Source organism: Cajanus cajan, chromosome 6, assembly GCF_000230855.2.
Source record: "Cajanus cajan strain Asha chromosome 6, NIPB_CcT2T_4, whole genome shotgun sequence".
In the NCBI taxonomy this organism is placed as follows: Eukaryota; Viridiplantae; Streptophyta; class Magnoliopsida; order Fabales; family Fabaceae; genus Cajanus; species Cajanus cajan.
The window spans coordinates 40,497,934-40,513,836 of NC_138522.1; the positions used below are offsets into that span (position 1 = coordinate 40,497,934).

At 30.8% G+C, this 15,903-nt stretch overlaps 2 protein-coding genes across 2 annotated transcripts; one reads left to right on the plus strand and one right to left on the minus strand.

Moving 5' to 3' along the window:
- Positions 1–4,046: 4,046 nt before the first annotated feature.
- Positions 4,047–7,106, minus strand: LOC109790661 (auxin transporter-like protein 3). The gene is made up of 8 exons (XM_020349851.3): positions 6,826–7,106; positions 6,519–6,704; positions 6,274–6,386; positions 6,003–6,186; positions 5,788–5,885; positions 5,358–5,565; positions 4,894–5,151; positions 4,047–4,532 (listed from the first exon to the last, which is right to left on the minus strand). Exons 1-8 carry the CDS (start codon positions 6,979–6,981, stop codon positions 4,338–4,340), a joined length of 1,398 nt encoding a protein of 465 aa, XP_020205440.2. The 5' UTR covers positions 6,982–7,106; the 3' UTR covers positions 4,047–4,337.
- Positions 7,107–12,673: 5,567 nt separating this feature from the next.
- CCP2 (ubiquitin-fold modifier) lies at positions 12,674–15,339 on the plus strand. The gene is made up of 4 exons (XM_020349847.3): positions 12,674–12,831; positions 12,925–13,022; positions 14,716–14,748; positions 15,097–15,339. Exons 1-4 carry the CDS (start codon positions 12,764–12,766, stop codon positions 15,162–15,164), a joined length of 267 nt encoding a protein of 88 aa, XP_020205436.1. The 5' UTR covers positions 12,674–12,763; the 3' UTR covers positions 15,165–15,339.
- The last annotated feature ends 564 nt before the right edge of the window (positions 15,340–15,903 follow it).

A 15,903-nucleotide genomic window follows, 5' to 3' on the forward strand; every position in this document is an offset into this window, starting at 1 on the left:
TTGAAGTTGAATAAAAAATTGTGGAGAATTGAAAAAAAAAACACGAGTCATAATAAAAGAAATATTTATGATAAAGCTATAATTTTTGGGCTTTTTATAGGGCACGTTATTAATGGCAGTGGAAAAAGGCAATAAAAGGTTTCGTTATGGAAAAGAATAGGTTAGACAGCTCATTAGTCATTTAGAGTCCAATGGTTAATTGCATTAGACGTGTTTTTCCATGATTTTATTTTTTTACTAAATAAGCTAGACAATAATTTTAAAAAAATCTTATTTAGTTAAGAATATTAGAGAAACTTTTCTTTGATTGTGTAATCCGATCTTTTGATCGAAAGTTAGAAACTAATCTTTTAAAATACATAAATTTATTTGAGAGACCGATTTTTTTAATAAATATTTTTTATTTACATGATCTTAGGGATCAAATCCTCAATTACATGTTTAAGTGGAATAATTATCTCTTAACACAATAAAGTTGAGAGATCTTAAAACATAATCTAACATTTTTCTTTTGGTGTAAATTTTTTTTAATCACACTCTATTTTATTAGTTAATATTTACTTAAAATTATAAAATTTTGTACCAACTTTAGATTTTAATCATTGGATGAGAACTATTATACCTTATACCACGTTCAAGTTGCATATAAAATGTCTTACACAGTATAATTTTAATTAAATAGGTTCTTCAAGTTACGCTATTTTTTTAGATTAAAAGAAAACACTAGGCTATACATTAGGGAAATAGGCTTCAAATAAATAGGAGAACTTAGCAATGGGTTTTTTAAAGTAAGTTATAAGACAAGGTAAAACGTAACTTGACATAATGCATAACTTTACCAAAAGCTATCTCAAGAGAACTAAAGTGGTGTAGGTAAAAAAATGAAGTGATATATATTAAGACCATTTAGATCAAATTCATTACTGTTAAAAAAATTGTAACTGATAAAAAAAATTAAAGAGAACACATTCATTATATTTTTATTATTAAGTTTTTCAATCAAATAACCTGTTGATATTCCTTCAAAAAAAAATTGTTGCTATTTTGTGTATCTATCTATCTGTCTGTCTATATATATATAATTCTATTACTTACATTTAATTGAGTTTATTTATTATTGTACAGAACACTACTAGAATTTCTCTTATTACATGCGACTTTTCTTGCGAATTTTTCATAAAAATTCGCAGGAAACGTTGTTTCTGCAAATTTTCCTGCGAAATTTTATCTGCAGGTAATACCTTCGTGGATAATATTTTTTTGCGAATTTTAAAATTCGTAGGAAATTTTCCTGCGAAATTTCTTGCGAAAAAAATTCGCAGGAAACTTTCCTGCAAAAAAAAATTTGCAGCAAAGTTTCCTGCAAAAAAAATTCGTAGGAAAATTCGCAGGAAAGTTTCCTGCAAATTTTTTCGCAAGAAATTTTGCAGGAATATTTTTTATGAAAAAAATTAAAAAAAATTACTATAAATTCTATCAATAATTTTTCAACTTTCAAATGCTCACAATGAATTCATCCGAAGAATTTGTTTCCATGCCTCCAACATGTGAATGTGATACATAATCTTTTAAATTTTAAGATTGTAGATTATAAGCCTAATACTCAACCATATAAATCAACTTGTAAGGTAAGTGTTGCCCCAACTTATATACTATTTAATTACTTTATTTTCAATCGATGTGGGACTTGAAGTTTTTTTAAAATATTAAACTTATAAATTTTATTTTTTTTTTTAATTTTTCCTGCGGATTAAAATTTGCAAGAAAGTTCGTAGGAAAAGTTACCTGCAAAATTTTTCTACCATTTAGTAAACATTACTTGCGAATTTATTTTTGCAAGAAAATCTGCAAGAAACAAAATGAAATTCTTACAATATTTTCTGCAAATTTTTATTACCATGGAAAAAAATTTCTATGATTATTAAAATTGTAGCAAAATTTGTAAGAAATATCTGTAAATTATTTTTCGCAAATAAATTCGCAAAAAATTTCTGCAAATATTTTTTTACAGGAAAATTCGCAAAAAATTTCTGCGAATATTTTTTTGCAAGAAAATTCGCAAAAAATTTCTGCGAATATTTTTTTACAGGAAAATTTGCAAGAAAATGACACTTTTCTAGTAGTGGAACATTCACTTTCTCCTATTTGTTATTCAACGGAATATAATGTTCAACGTCTGATCTCAAGTTCTATATAAGCACATTTAAAGTACTATTTTTTGTACACTTTCAGCACCAAATTTCTTTACGGAGAAATACTAGAACGGAATGTCACATGCTTTCGTAAGTTAAATTTTGGTGGGTGTATCTAAAAACATTGGATTTACAAATTAGTGTGTAAATTCTAAATGGGGGGGATAAAGTTAGAGAGACATTAAATTCCTTGGACCCTTTAGGATCTCTTAATATCATTATTGAATTAATTAATATATTGTCTTGGTATTTCATAAATGAGGTGGCATGAGAAATATCTCAATGATCAAATTTACCCAAATCGTCACCTCCAACAAAATATTACCTATGATTTAATGTTTCATGGCTATATTACTGTTTATATATATGCTACTTGAACATTCATGATTTATCTGGTTAAGGTGTAATTGATGATTATGGTCATCAGGTCAATGCATTAGCTTATTAATCCCAAATACTCTAAAATAGGTCCAAAACAATAAATTGACCTTTTCAAACTCCATTGTGATTGGAAACCCTTTTTATTTTTCTCACCTATCAAAATTGACTTCAAAGAATAAACAAGCTACGCCTTAAAAAAAGAAAAACAGAAAAAAGAAATAAGGGAAAACTAACTACATGAAGAGGCAAATAATATCCATTCTGATTAATGTCCATTTTTTTAAAAATATATTATAAGAAAAAGTTATTACATGTGATTTGATGAAAATTAAGAGTTTAATGGTTATATATACTGTTAGTTTAAAAAGCTTTTCTCTGTCGAGTATGAACCATCTAGAAAATTTAAAAAAAATTATTGTTAGTATAATTTTTAATGTAATTATTATAAAAGCATAACCTATTTTTCCGGAAAATAAAGCTTATTATTTACATTGATATGTGGCCCTTTAACCTATTCAATTTTATATAAGATGATGAGAACGAAAATGTTTGGCATTCGACCTTTATATACTTGTGTACAATGACGGTAAATTTTCTAAAACTTGTGACTTTACTTGTGAAATATGTTTTTCTTATCCCAAGCTTTTTCTTTAAATATCTGTATGACCAATTTTTAATGTGTTTATATTCAACTGTATTCACAGAATGACTGTGTCCCTATGTAAAATAGCAGAAAAGAAGGGGACAATCACTAGTTGGTAATCTTCGAAACAGCTGTTTGCTCATTATGTTTGTCATTTGGCATAGCACACAAAAGAAGATACATCAAATTAGGCAAAAGCCAATTTAAGTTTAAGTGATAAGTGCCTGAAATAGTACTGTGCAAGCGTAATGATAGGTATGACGGAATAGTTTGTGGTCCATCACGTACTATTGAGATTTTCCATTTTACACCTCTCACACTTCACCTTTCACGACAGCTAGCCAATCAATTTCATCACAAACCACCTTTTTTAATTTTGCAAGCAAACCCTTTAATTTCATAAAAGCTTTCAAGATTAGAGGATGAGATCATACGTTCATACCATAATATATAATCAGTCTGAGATTTGAGCTTAAAGCTAGCTAGCTCTCCCAACATCATGCATGCAATTTCCTCTACGTCTTTGTCGTTGTGCTATTTTTTCATCGCTCACAAAATTGATTACTATAGGATTCTCTTATTATATGTCAAATAGTTTCTTAGTATCCACCAATCATTTTTTTCCCACTAAAATTGGACTCATAGGTTTAAACTTCACTATATTACTGTTGTACACTTGTACTGATAATATAAGAAAGTAAATCTCACATTTTCCCATCAGTCTTTTTCCTTTGGAAACAAAAATATGAAAAAGTTAGCTTGTACTCATTTATTTGTTTTAGATGAATGTAGCTACGTAGGGGGTGAAAAGAGAGAGAGAGGGTGAGGGATAACACAAAGCAATTAGTACTGTAGCATATGGCAAGGTAGTTGCACAACAAGAAATGATTAATCAGCACACGAAATTCTAACTGTAAGTTCGTATAGGGGGTGGCATTGATGTGCCATCGCACCTTTAGCTGACACAATCGAAAGACTTGGCTTCTTACAGAAAAAAAATAAAAGGGGATAAATGGAAGAAAAAGAAAAAGGTACAAATAATTAAAAGCCAATCTCTTTACACGCGCATGTATGATCTCAAAGTATCACAATAAGAAACTAGAGGAGCTACTTATACGTACTTATGCCTTGTGAGGGGGACACTGATAGCACTTTGCAAATAGCCCAAATGTGTCAATTTGGTGTATGAAATTAATCATGCTTGCCCATCCTCCCAACCCAAATCCTACCACCAAAACCCACACCACCACAAACACGTTCATGGAGTACAATCCTACCCAACCTCCTAACCTTGATGGTGGTCTTTCCACAGCATTCTGTCAAGAAATTAAACAAAAACAAATGTAATTAAAAAAGAAAAGAAAAACAAAAGGAATGTAACTAGACCAGCTGGCAAATAATAAGCATCAAGTGAAGCATGGGATGGAGAAATTATTAAGAAATTCTCAACCAAATAATCTATAACTAGATTCTTCGTGACAAGTAATCAAATGTTATTAAATATTTTCGTAGATTAAAAAATTTAAATATATGTCATATTGATCGATCAAGATCACAGACAATTCGATGATATTTGATTACTTAATAATTTCTCTATTAGATGATGCAGCATGTGTGTGTAAATTTTTTATAAAAAAAAAAAAAAAAATCACTTCTAGCTAGGTGCATGTGTCTAACCTCCCTAGCAGGTGCTGAAGCAAAGGTGACCATGTGTGCCATTGCAGGAATTATGTAAACAGTGAAGCTGACTAGGAGAGATCCAACAGTTGAGTTAATGGGACCAAAGAAAGGGAATATGATTGCCAGGAACCATATTGGAATCACAACAGGAAGTCTAGCCAACGCCCTTTTGAACAAACTCTTGGTTTCATGCACTCCAATGAATTTCTCCCACACGAAGTATAAAGGAGTGCAAGCAAACCCAAAAGTTATGAACTGCAAAACAGTAAACAAATTATTTATTCAATATAAGCTCTTATCAAACATCATATTCATAATTACATTGAGTGTAAACTTACTGAAATAAGATGACAAGAGCTTGTACGGCACTAGTTACTTTTATAAGTTAAATAAGTTCTAGTAAATGTTTTATAGTTTAAAATTAAAATAAAATATGCATTTTTTTGAATGATATGACTAACCTGGTGAATGAGCATGAGAACAACAGCGGTATCTCTGAAGCCTGTCCTTGGGAGCAATGAGAGAGCATTTGAATGGGTGAGAAGCATATCTCCAAATGCCCAATAGACTGCAGATGCTGATGGCAAAGTTAGTGTCAGCACATATAGGGTTGCGATCAGATATATCATCTTAAACTTCTGTGGCTTCCACATTGCATGCATAATTTCCCTACAATATATATATCAATACATGTCTGTCAGATTCATATCTATATAGCGCATGAAGTCATAAAACTTTTTATCTGACAATATACTCAATTATAAATCCCAATACAAAGCTAGGACAATAATATTCTTTAATTTCTCAAACATCATGTTATATATATAGTATTACGAGAAGAAACCCTTTAATTATAACTAAAATAATTTGATTTAGCTTTTGAGTCCTCACACTGTAACAGCATGTCCACCAAAAGTGTAGAGAATGTTGGTAGCCCCAGTGAAATAGAGAACCAATTTGGTTGGGCCTGAGTGCTTCACTCCCTCAACCTTCAGAAACATACAGAATACAATAAGAAATATAATAATATACCACATGTGTTAGCATTCATTAAATGAATTGGTTTTATACTATTTGTTGAGGCTGGTAAATAATGATTCCTTTACCTGTCCGTGAACAAGGGAAGCTATGGTCATATACCATGCAGTGTATGTGGTCATAATGAGGCCCAAGAATGACCAGATTCTGTAATTGTGGAAAGAAGGGATGAAGACTGTTGTTGCACAGCATGCGCCAAAGATGTAAGTCCAAGTTCTCTTGTCCAGATTGTCATTTATGTAGTATATGTTACTGAAACATTTGTTGTATATATAATGTTTTAGTTTATAATGTACATGTACAGATCATGTGTATTCAAAACCGTGATTCATTGCCTACCTTGCACAAGCAATTAGTTGAATTACTGATCCAAACAGAAGGAAAGTACAGTTGAAAAAGAGACCAAGATTCCTCCAGTGTTTGCCCAAAAGTCCATCAAGCACTTCAAACCACTGCAAACGGTCAAAAGAAGTTCCAAGATTAGAAGAATCTAAAGTAACCCACTACCACTAGGCTATTAGTCTCACTCTCACATTGATTCATTCAAGAGAAAGAATAAAATGAAAACTATAAATTATAATAACCTGAATAACATGGTTTCTGAAATCAACTTTTTCTCTCTCCTTTCTGGTTCTGTACTCAACATAAAGGACACTGATAAGGTAAGCAGTCCAGCTTCCCATAAGTCCGTAAAAAAGCTGAAATATGATCCCAGATAACATCCCCAGTTGTGAAAAGGAATATGGCAGTGTCAGTAGCACTTGTGCAACCTATATGAAACACAACACAAAATCAAGAAAATTATTATGAGACCGTTGCCGCACCAAAAGAAGGTTCTGCTTCTAGAGGAAAAAGACTAATGCAAACAATGATAATTTTGTGAGTAAGTGCCTGATTAGAAGCACAGCTAAACCATGCATCATACACAGAACCACCATGCCAAAAGAGCCTAGATAATTTGCCAGTAGTAGACTTAGAACCCTCCTCTTCCCTCTCCATTTCTAAGTAATTCCCAGCAACCACCGTCTCAACCTTCTCAGAAGCCATTGTTATCTCTCCCTTTAAGTATTGTGGGGAAGACAACAGACTAAGTGAGGAAAGATAGATAGAAAGGAGAGAAGTGTTTGTTTTGATTCACCCTTTCACATTCTTGTGTAGCTTCCCTTTCCTTATATAAACTTTTTTGTCACAAGGTAGTGTATGTGAATGGCCTTTGGTGGGGACCTTGCTTAGTTCACATGTAATCAGCCTTTTTCCTTAATAATTCTCTCTCACCAATTGCCTTTATGAAGGTTCAACTTCATCATCAGTTTTGTAAGCTCTGATGGGCCAAGGCTAGCTGCAGTGCACGAGCGGGGTGGCCCACCATTGGCCTGTGCTTTTCTTTAATCTGAGAGAACCCATGCACATTGATTGATTATGAGTGTAGAGATAAAAGCAAGTTAAAGAGAGAAATTTTGTGCAGAAGGAGATTAGAAAAGGTTCTAGTGTGAGTGATGAACATGTCTATGTGGGGGAGACTAAGATGGAATGAATCATTGCTTTCAAGAGGGGCTTAGTGCTAATCATGATTAGTACCACACGTGTTCCAACTGGCTTTACTAAAAGAAAATTCTATCAAAACCCCAGCTCTCTTCTTTTCATTTTCACTTTTTTCGTTTTCGTTTATGTTAGATTTTCTAATGTTTTGCACATTTGGGCCATTGCAAGTGGCATATGTTCTAAGTGCCCTATAAAGTAACAAGAATTTCGCATCTTCAACATTCCCATTTTCAAAGTATATCGGGCATTATATGTCATAGAGCAAAACTTGTTATAGATAATTTTCTAGTATATATACACTTTTATGGCCAATACACATTGTTTGGATGGATATAAATAAAGTTTAGATTTTAAACATAAAATTTGTAAGATTTAACATCTTGATTTATATTTAATTTTATAAAATTGAATTATAAGATCATTTATATACATTATTATAACCTTATAACATATTTATATAATTTTCAACATATACACCTTATTTCGACTACTTCCATTATTAAGGCTCTAATTCTGAGTTCCAATATTGATAATTGTAACTTAAGAAACTTGTACTATATAATTTGTATAAATTTTAGTTCATAATGAATATTTTGACAGCACTGCATTAATGAAAGAGTACAGATAATACTAATGAGTACTTCAACATTAATTAGTTATACTAATAGAGTCAAATAATTCGTAAACTTACAGTTCAATGAATATTTTGACAGGTTTATGAAAATTTTAATTTCGAGGTCTTAGGTATGACATCCTTATCTTCTAGTCAAAAAGTGATGCAAAAAAAAAAAAATGAAAATGAAAGGTGGAAAGTATCTTGAGATGGGCGTTATATCAGATTTGATTAATAGTTTCCGGGATGGCCCAACACCTACCAACCCATTAGGCCCAGTCCCAGAGAACTGTTGGACTGTTATTGGATGAACTAAAAATTATAATCTTTTTCCTTTTTCTCTCTTGTTAAAAGTTCAAAACGTACATAATTTTTCGGAGTGGGTTAATTAACTTTAATTTACGCAATGATTTGTGTCAAAGCTTTTGCTAGACTGCTAGTCATCTTTCCAAAAGGTTGAAAAAATCTTAAAAGCAGTCGTCAAAATAAAATGTTACTGTTTATAATCACTCGACTCAAATAGAATAATTTATAAAAGATATCTATCATTTATAGCAGAACAGATAAATAAATGAAGACTTAGATTGAATTTTTACTGTCGTTATTATAATCTTCTCTAAAAAAAACTATTACTTAAAACTATAATGGCTCAATGGACTTTGTCGCTTGCATATTTTGGCTACTTCAAACTATAACAGTCTAAGAAACTGAAAAAATAAAAGTGAGTCCATAATAAACTAGTGATAAAATGTTTTAGTAGGTCATAATGTGGGCACAGTGAGTTCCCACCCTATATGAGCAATCATTGAATTTATAACGCATCAAGCAAATGGTTGCCAGTTTGCCTTTGATCATGAAAACCATATGAATCACACTTTCTCTGATACACTAGATGGTAAGGATTAAAGTTAAAACAATCAATCACTTTATTTAGAAATTATAAAATGATCACAAAGATTGGAAGGTCATTTCTGGTGAGTGAAACTTGATTTTGATGGTGATGGCAATAGTTAGGTTCTTACCCCACCTTGCATAAGGACCTCTTTCTTGATTTCTGACTCGGATTTCATCGATTAGACGATTAGGGACCAATAAAAGAATCAAAAGGGAGGACGCACCCCTCTTTGACTTCGGTTCTTGCTATGCACACATGAACTTTTTCAAAAAAAAAAGTATGTTATCATCAATCAAGTTTTTTCATTTGATTGGACGCAGAAAAAAAGCCGTGGCATGAGGCACTAGGTGCTAAATGATAACATTAATTAGTGTGACATTGTTAAACAAGTAAAGGTAATTAAGATGAGGACATGATTTGATTCTAACTGCATGCAAAGCATTGAGATCTGAAAATGTTAAAATGGGTTTATCAATTCTCAATGTTAAGGATGAAATAATTAAGGGGTTTTTGTGAATTAAGGCATGGACATCGATGATAGGAGTCATGGGTCCTCCAGCCAAGCAACATGCACTGTTGTTGTCAGATCCAAAGGGAAGAAGTGCGTGTATTGGTAACTTGCCAGGACTATATCTATGGCATGGGACCTCGCTTTTCGACACAGATTTTTGTGTAAACAAGATTTGTTGCAAGATATTGTGGCCTTTCTATTTAACATGGGGTCTTCACAATGTGATATTTTTATTAGCCCTCGCGCTGAATGCGGTAGATATGTAACTTCCATACAAATCTATGGCCTAAACGACATTAAATTTAGCCCAAACTTTTTTCCAAAATATATCAGATTAAAATTTAAACATTTTATGAGTCTCGAAACAGGGATTTAACTCGCCTTAAGATCTCAAAAAAAAAAAAAAAAAAAAAAAACTCCCCTTAATATTGAACTTGCATTTTGAGTATTGTAATACTTTTATAGGTATGCAGAGAGATCTTGAAATGGAACAACAATTTTAACAATTGTGACATATGCCGTATAAATTACATTAGAGAAAGAATATTTATTTTGTATGTTCATATCTCTGACAGAAATTAATTACAGTTTCTAATGGGTGTAAAAATAAATAAATAAATAAATAACTTAGAAGTTATTGCTTAATGTGCAAAATTTTTCTAACAACTGTAAGTCTTTACTCTAGCCTATGTGTTCAGGAAACAAGAGGATGACAAGGAATAAATTTACCAGCCTTAATTCATAGTGAGAATTTTTATGTCAAGAGAATCTTATGGTCAAATTCATCAGTGATAATTATTTTCCTAAATCCCAAGTGAGGTCTATCTTGGTGGAAGTTAAATTATTTTATTCATTTAGGATGTTTCACCATAAAAACCGTTTTAGGCCTAAATAAAATCTCAAGCGTATGGTTCAGCGGTAGGGGTTGATCCACGCTTAAGCAAGGTCAGGGGTTCGAATCCTGCCTTGTGTATGCAGCCGCGTTAAATCTTGGGGCCAGCTATCCCACCCTTTGAAGTGTCTCTAACGTAGCGAGGAGATTAGTCACTGCTGTCGGCGGTAGATACTCCCGGAACGAACCTAAAAAAAAAACCGTTAGATCATCTCTAAATGTTCAAGTAAGGGAGTTAGTATAGGTTTTTTCTTAAGGAAAAACAACTTGATCTGATGATCTCTATAAAAGTGGGTGTTCATAGCTTTTGTTAAGTCTTGTGTCAGACTGGCAGGTGTTCATAGTAAAATGGATCAGATCTAAACAAATTGTGGCTTCAAGCTAATTGGATTTGGGCCCTTAAGTTAGTCCAGAAGTCTAACAATTTTACGAATCAGATTTTTTTAAGTTTTATATAAAATAAAATTATTATTTTAATTAATTATTTCATTTAAAGATACTTTTATTAGATAATTACATTATGGAGATAATTACAAATTACTACCAAATTTTCTTTTAAACAATTAGAATACTTAAAATTTATAAGTTCATATATTTTTATTATAAATAAAATAATATGCACATTAATTTATTCTTTTAAATATTTTTTATTTTTTATTTATAAGTATCTATACATTATATTTATTAGTTTTTAAACAACTCATTAAATAAATATAAGTTTTTGTAAAAGTTTTAATACAAAGTTATAAGATTGAGAACTTGAGAATTTAGATCGTCTAACATACATTAGTGTGTTTGATTTGTCAAAATATACGGGACAAGATAAAACGAACCATTTTTATCTCATGTTTGATTTTAAAAATACTTTTTGGGACAACATAAATTAAGGACTACGAGACATGACAAAAATTTAACTTTTTTGTTATTCAAATAATTACGGAACAACTTTTTATTTTATGTATAAACTCAAAACATCAACATATCTCCACTGTTTATTATTTTTTATTATTATTGTAAATTGTTTTTAAAAAAATCATATTAAAAGGGTATTATTGTAAAAGTTATATTATTTTACTTGTACTGTCCATAATTCATCAAACAAGGGTATTATTGTATAAGTAAAAAATCTGTTCTATGACTTAAATAATTGTCCTATAGTATTCTTCTTTTTCTGTATCTCAAGGTGAACCAAATGCACCTTTAGACAATTGAATCTATAGAGAAATGTTCATAAAAATAGTTTAAACCACAACTCAAGTCTTTTGAGAAAGATATGTGAAAATAGTTTAAAAACAATTTAAGTTGTTGATTTTGTTTTATGTGTATTATAAAATAATTCTTATATTTATTTCTTTTAATATATCCTTTTCATATTTGTTTCTAAAATAATATTTTATTATTTAAAATTATTAATAGTTAAAAGTTTGTTTATAATAAATCTTAAATATAGTTTCTATGATAAAAAATTTGAAAATTTTTAATTATAATATAATTTATTAAAAAATTAGTTAACATATTTTTAACATGTTTTAGCATGTGAAATACACAAGATATATTTTTATTTTATTTAATATAACTAAATTTTATAATAAAAAATATTTATAAATATATAAATTATGTAATAATTATTTTTTGTAAAAATAAATAATTTATCATATAAATCATGTTTAGGATTTATGATAAATAATTTATAGAATAATATAAAATTACTTATAATATTGATAATTAAAAAACAATCAAATTTAATTCCAAAAACTCTTTCACTTAAGAAAATTTTAGGTAAGAATATTGGTGAGACCGAGATTTAAACACTAGATAACTTGATTAAGTGATACAAACGGTTATTTGTAATTAACTAATGATAGTATTTATTGCTTTTTATTTCTATTTTAAAATTAAATTTCAGTAATTTTTAATATTGATAATTAAATTTAAATTTATATAATAATTTAAAATTTTCATTACAAGTCTAAAATACAAACTGTATATTTAAAATAATTATTTATTATTAATTAATTATAATATAATTATATTTAAAAATATTTATTATTACTAATTTAAGGTATATGAAAATAAACATAATTTTTTGTCCTAACACAAATCCTTTCTGAAAAATATTTTATAGTAAAGTAAATATATATTTTTTTACACGAAAAAATAAACATATTTAGATACAGACAGAAATGAATATTTGAAAGAAGAAGAAAAAAAAAATAGAAGAGAATATTGAATATTGTGATTGATTTTGCGAATATGAGCTCAGCGTTCCGCTTTAGTATGTCGTTTTAAGTTAAACGACAATTGCGTGAAAAGTACGGTATATGATGAAGGGGTGGATAGTTGAGGAATTTGGCAGATCGTTAGAGGAGTGGGAAAATGGCGGGTGGTGGAAAGGTGTCGTTCAAAGTAACACTGACATCCGATCCAAAGTTACCCTTCAAAGTGTAAGTGTATCTATCTATCTATCAATCTCATGTTATCGCTTCTCAAATCTCAACAGTTTTTCCCCTAATTCCCAATTTATGAATTTCTTTCAGGTTTAGCGTTCCAGAGGCTGCACCTTTTACTGCCGTTCTCAAATTCGCTGCCGAAGAATTCAAAGTCCCTCCCCAGACCAGCGCTATCATCACCAACGGTAATTAATCATCTCATCTTCAATTAGATCAATTTCCCCCTTTTATTTGTTAGTTATGTTGCGAGTTTTAGGATATTCATTAGGGTTTTCTTTTATTCGGAAAATCACGTTTTGGTTGTGTGATGGTGGTAACGGGACGTATGGTGGATGCCTTTTGCTGTGATTTCAGTCATATCACGTTTTTCCTTCCTTGGGCATCTTCTGGCCTTTGGGGATTACAAAAGCTTGGCCACCCACACACCTGACTTTGGATTAATGTTAATTATATTGTTGTCACAGTGCATGTGCTTTATTTTTACTTTTCAGCTTATCTGTGTTCGCAAATATCAAACAAAGTAAAAATGAGAGAATATTTTTCTATAAAGAGTATACATACGATTTCCTCCCTAAAAGTGAAAGTTTATGTGTATATAACTTTATCCCGAATCTATCAACTCTATCACAAATGTAGTCCTCAAATTTGATCAACTGCATGAAAAACTGACTTGTTATGAAATTTATGGATTGGGAGATAAATTGTATATATCCCAACTAAATATACAAATTTGTCCCAGAAAGTGGCAAACTGTGTTTGGTTTGGTTGGTAATAGATTACATGTTTTGCCGTGTTCGCATGTATATAATAATGTAATTCCCAAATCATAAATTGACAAATTCACTAAAGAAGACTCGTTTGTCATGAAGTTGACAAATTCAAGAACTAAGTTATTGTATTCGCACAGACTTTTAACTATCAAATCAACAAAGGAACTTTTGGAGACGTAATTATATATTTATTCATAATATAGTAAAAAAGAAGGAATTGAAGGAACATGGTGTTTTATATCATTCTGTGTTTTGAATGTAGCTGAAAATGTCATGATTATTAGATGAATCAAAACTTGGTAGTTCTCAGCTCCAAAGTGTTGGCCACATTTCATACTGTTGTATTCTTCACACTTTAGTGTTGTCTCCTTTACTGGCTAAATAATGTCTGTCTTGTTTAGCAATTATCACAGCTTTGAAGTTGTTTCTTTTTCTTTTCTGTAGACATTTATGACAGTCAGTTAGGACATTTTGTAATTAGTAGACCCTTAAATTTTCTAACTTTTGGTTTTGTAATTTAGTTAGTAACCCTTTTACTTTTATTTATTTTTAGCTGTGTTATGTGAATTAGAAGAGATTGAATCAGGCTGTCTTTAGCATTTATTATATTCTCCAGTTAAGTTGCTGGTAAACATATTCAGAGTTTACATGATTCATAGTAGCAACATTGTGGCAGAATATCTAATCTCTGTGTTTCAATCAACTCATCTGTTTTGTCCTATTTTCCATCTTAAATTACAGTGCAAATGAGATCTTCTCCCTTCCAAAAAAGTAAAAAAAAGTACAAATTGATTGAGATTTAATTGGATCTGGTTGACAAATTAGTTATTTGAACTGACTTGGCGAGCACATCACATGTTGTGACTTGGCATCTGCTGTTGCTAAAAGTGTAGTATTGTTTATTAAGAAGGAAAAGGAATATGGAAAAGTAATCTACCAATACTAGCATGTTACATGAACCCAATGAATGAAGAACTACAAACTTTGAGAGTATTTTTGTTTATGTATATTATTGACCGTCAACCTTTCACTGTGAAAACGTATCTTGTTTTAGTGATAGTTATCTTAGATTTGCTACATTCATATTTATTGCTTTGTATGCATGCAGATGGCGTTGGCATAAATCCCCAGCAGAGCGCAGGTATGGCATTTCTTTATCATCTGTTTCTTTAACTTTCCACTGTGTTTGAAGAATCATCACATTTTCCTCTTCAAATAATAATTTCTGCCACAATTTTCTCCTTAAAAAGTTATTACTCAAGGGATAAATAAAACAATGTTACCCAAACATTTGGGATGCGTTTTTTTTTATTAAACTTAATGATATACTCGAAATGGTTGAGATTACTTGATTCACGTGTTTTGAGGTCGCGATTATGCGTTCCTGTAAAAGGGTTATACTTTTAACATGACATTGAATAAAATTATATAATATAGGTTGATGGTAGTTATCTTTCATTTGACATGCTGTTATATTTCATTTCTTCAGGCAATGTCTTCCTTAAGCATGGCTCAGAATTGCGCTTGATTCCGCGTGACAGGGTTGGTGCCTCTTAGACGTTACGGGTGTCTGACTGGATATCGACCCTTTTCACCAAATACATGAACTATTGTAACTTCATAGTAGACAATAAATACGATCCATGATGATTTCATAGTATTGAGATCAAAGTTGTCTTTTACCGATAAAGTTAGTTTCTTTTTTCAATAAAGATATAAATTTCTGGGAAAATTAGTAGTTAACTTCCATAGTCCTGTCAACTTGAATGGGAGGTAGCTCATTCCGTTGGACAATTTCACTTTTGCTACCCCGTCCCCGATGAAAACATAGCAAAGATGTGATGAAAATTGAGATAAATCAGGTCCGTATTCCGTAACACACGATCTCACCAATTGTTAAATCTCGTGGCGGTTCCTGTTACTCGTTGATTGTGTGGATGGGTTCTCATAAATCTATATCTATGTTAAGGATAGCCTGTCACTAGATTTAAGACTACTGATGAGGAAATCCGTAACAAATTCAAGTTGAAGATTAGTATTTATAAATTTTATTTCTGCCATGCAAAAGTGAAATATGGTTATTAGTTAAGTGACCTTTTAAACACAAACACAATGATTGTCCATTACTCTTGTAGTTGTACTACTGTTTAACAGTCACGCGCTGCAATCCAGGGTCTATGAATTTCTTTTGCCGGCTATTCATATGGTATGATGGAAACTATGCCTAGTGAAAGTGACCACAAAGGAATCATGGTGCCTTAAGTTAGAAAAATTAACAGAAAGTTCTCTCTACGTG

Bases quoted from the DNA above. Each gene is read 5' to 3' on its own strand.
- LOC109790661 (XM_020349851.3), bottom strand. From the start codon at position 6,981: ATGGCTTCTGAGAAGGTTGAGACGGTGGTTGCTGGGAATTACTTAGAA. The intron at 6,705-6,825 runs GCACTTACTCAC...TGTTTCATATAG, and splicing joins TTAGCTGTGCTTCTAATCAG to GTTGCACAAGTGCTACTGAC. The intron at 5,152-5,357 runs GTTAGTCATATC...ACTGTTTTGCAG, and splicing joins TTCTCATGCTCATTCACCAG to TTCATAACTTTTGGGTTTGC.
- CCP2 (XM_020349847.3), top strand. From the start codon at position 12,764: ATGGCGGGTGGTGGAAAGGTGTCGTTCAAAGTAACACTGACATCCGAT. The intron at 13,023-14,715 runs GTAATTAATCAT...GTATGCATGCAG, and splicing joins CAGCGCTATCATCACCAACG to ATGGCGTTGGCATAAATCCC. The intron at 14,749-15,096 runs GTATGGCATTTC...TCATTTCTTCAG, and splicing joins AAATCCCCAGCAGAGCGCAG to GCAATGTCTTCCTTAAGCAT.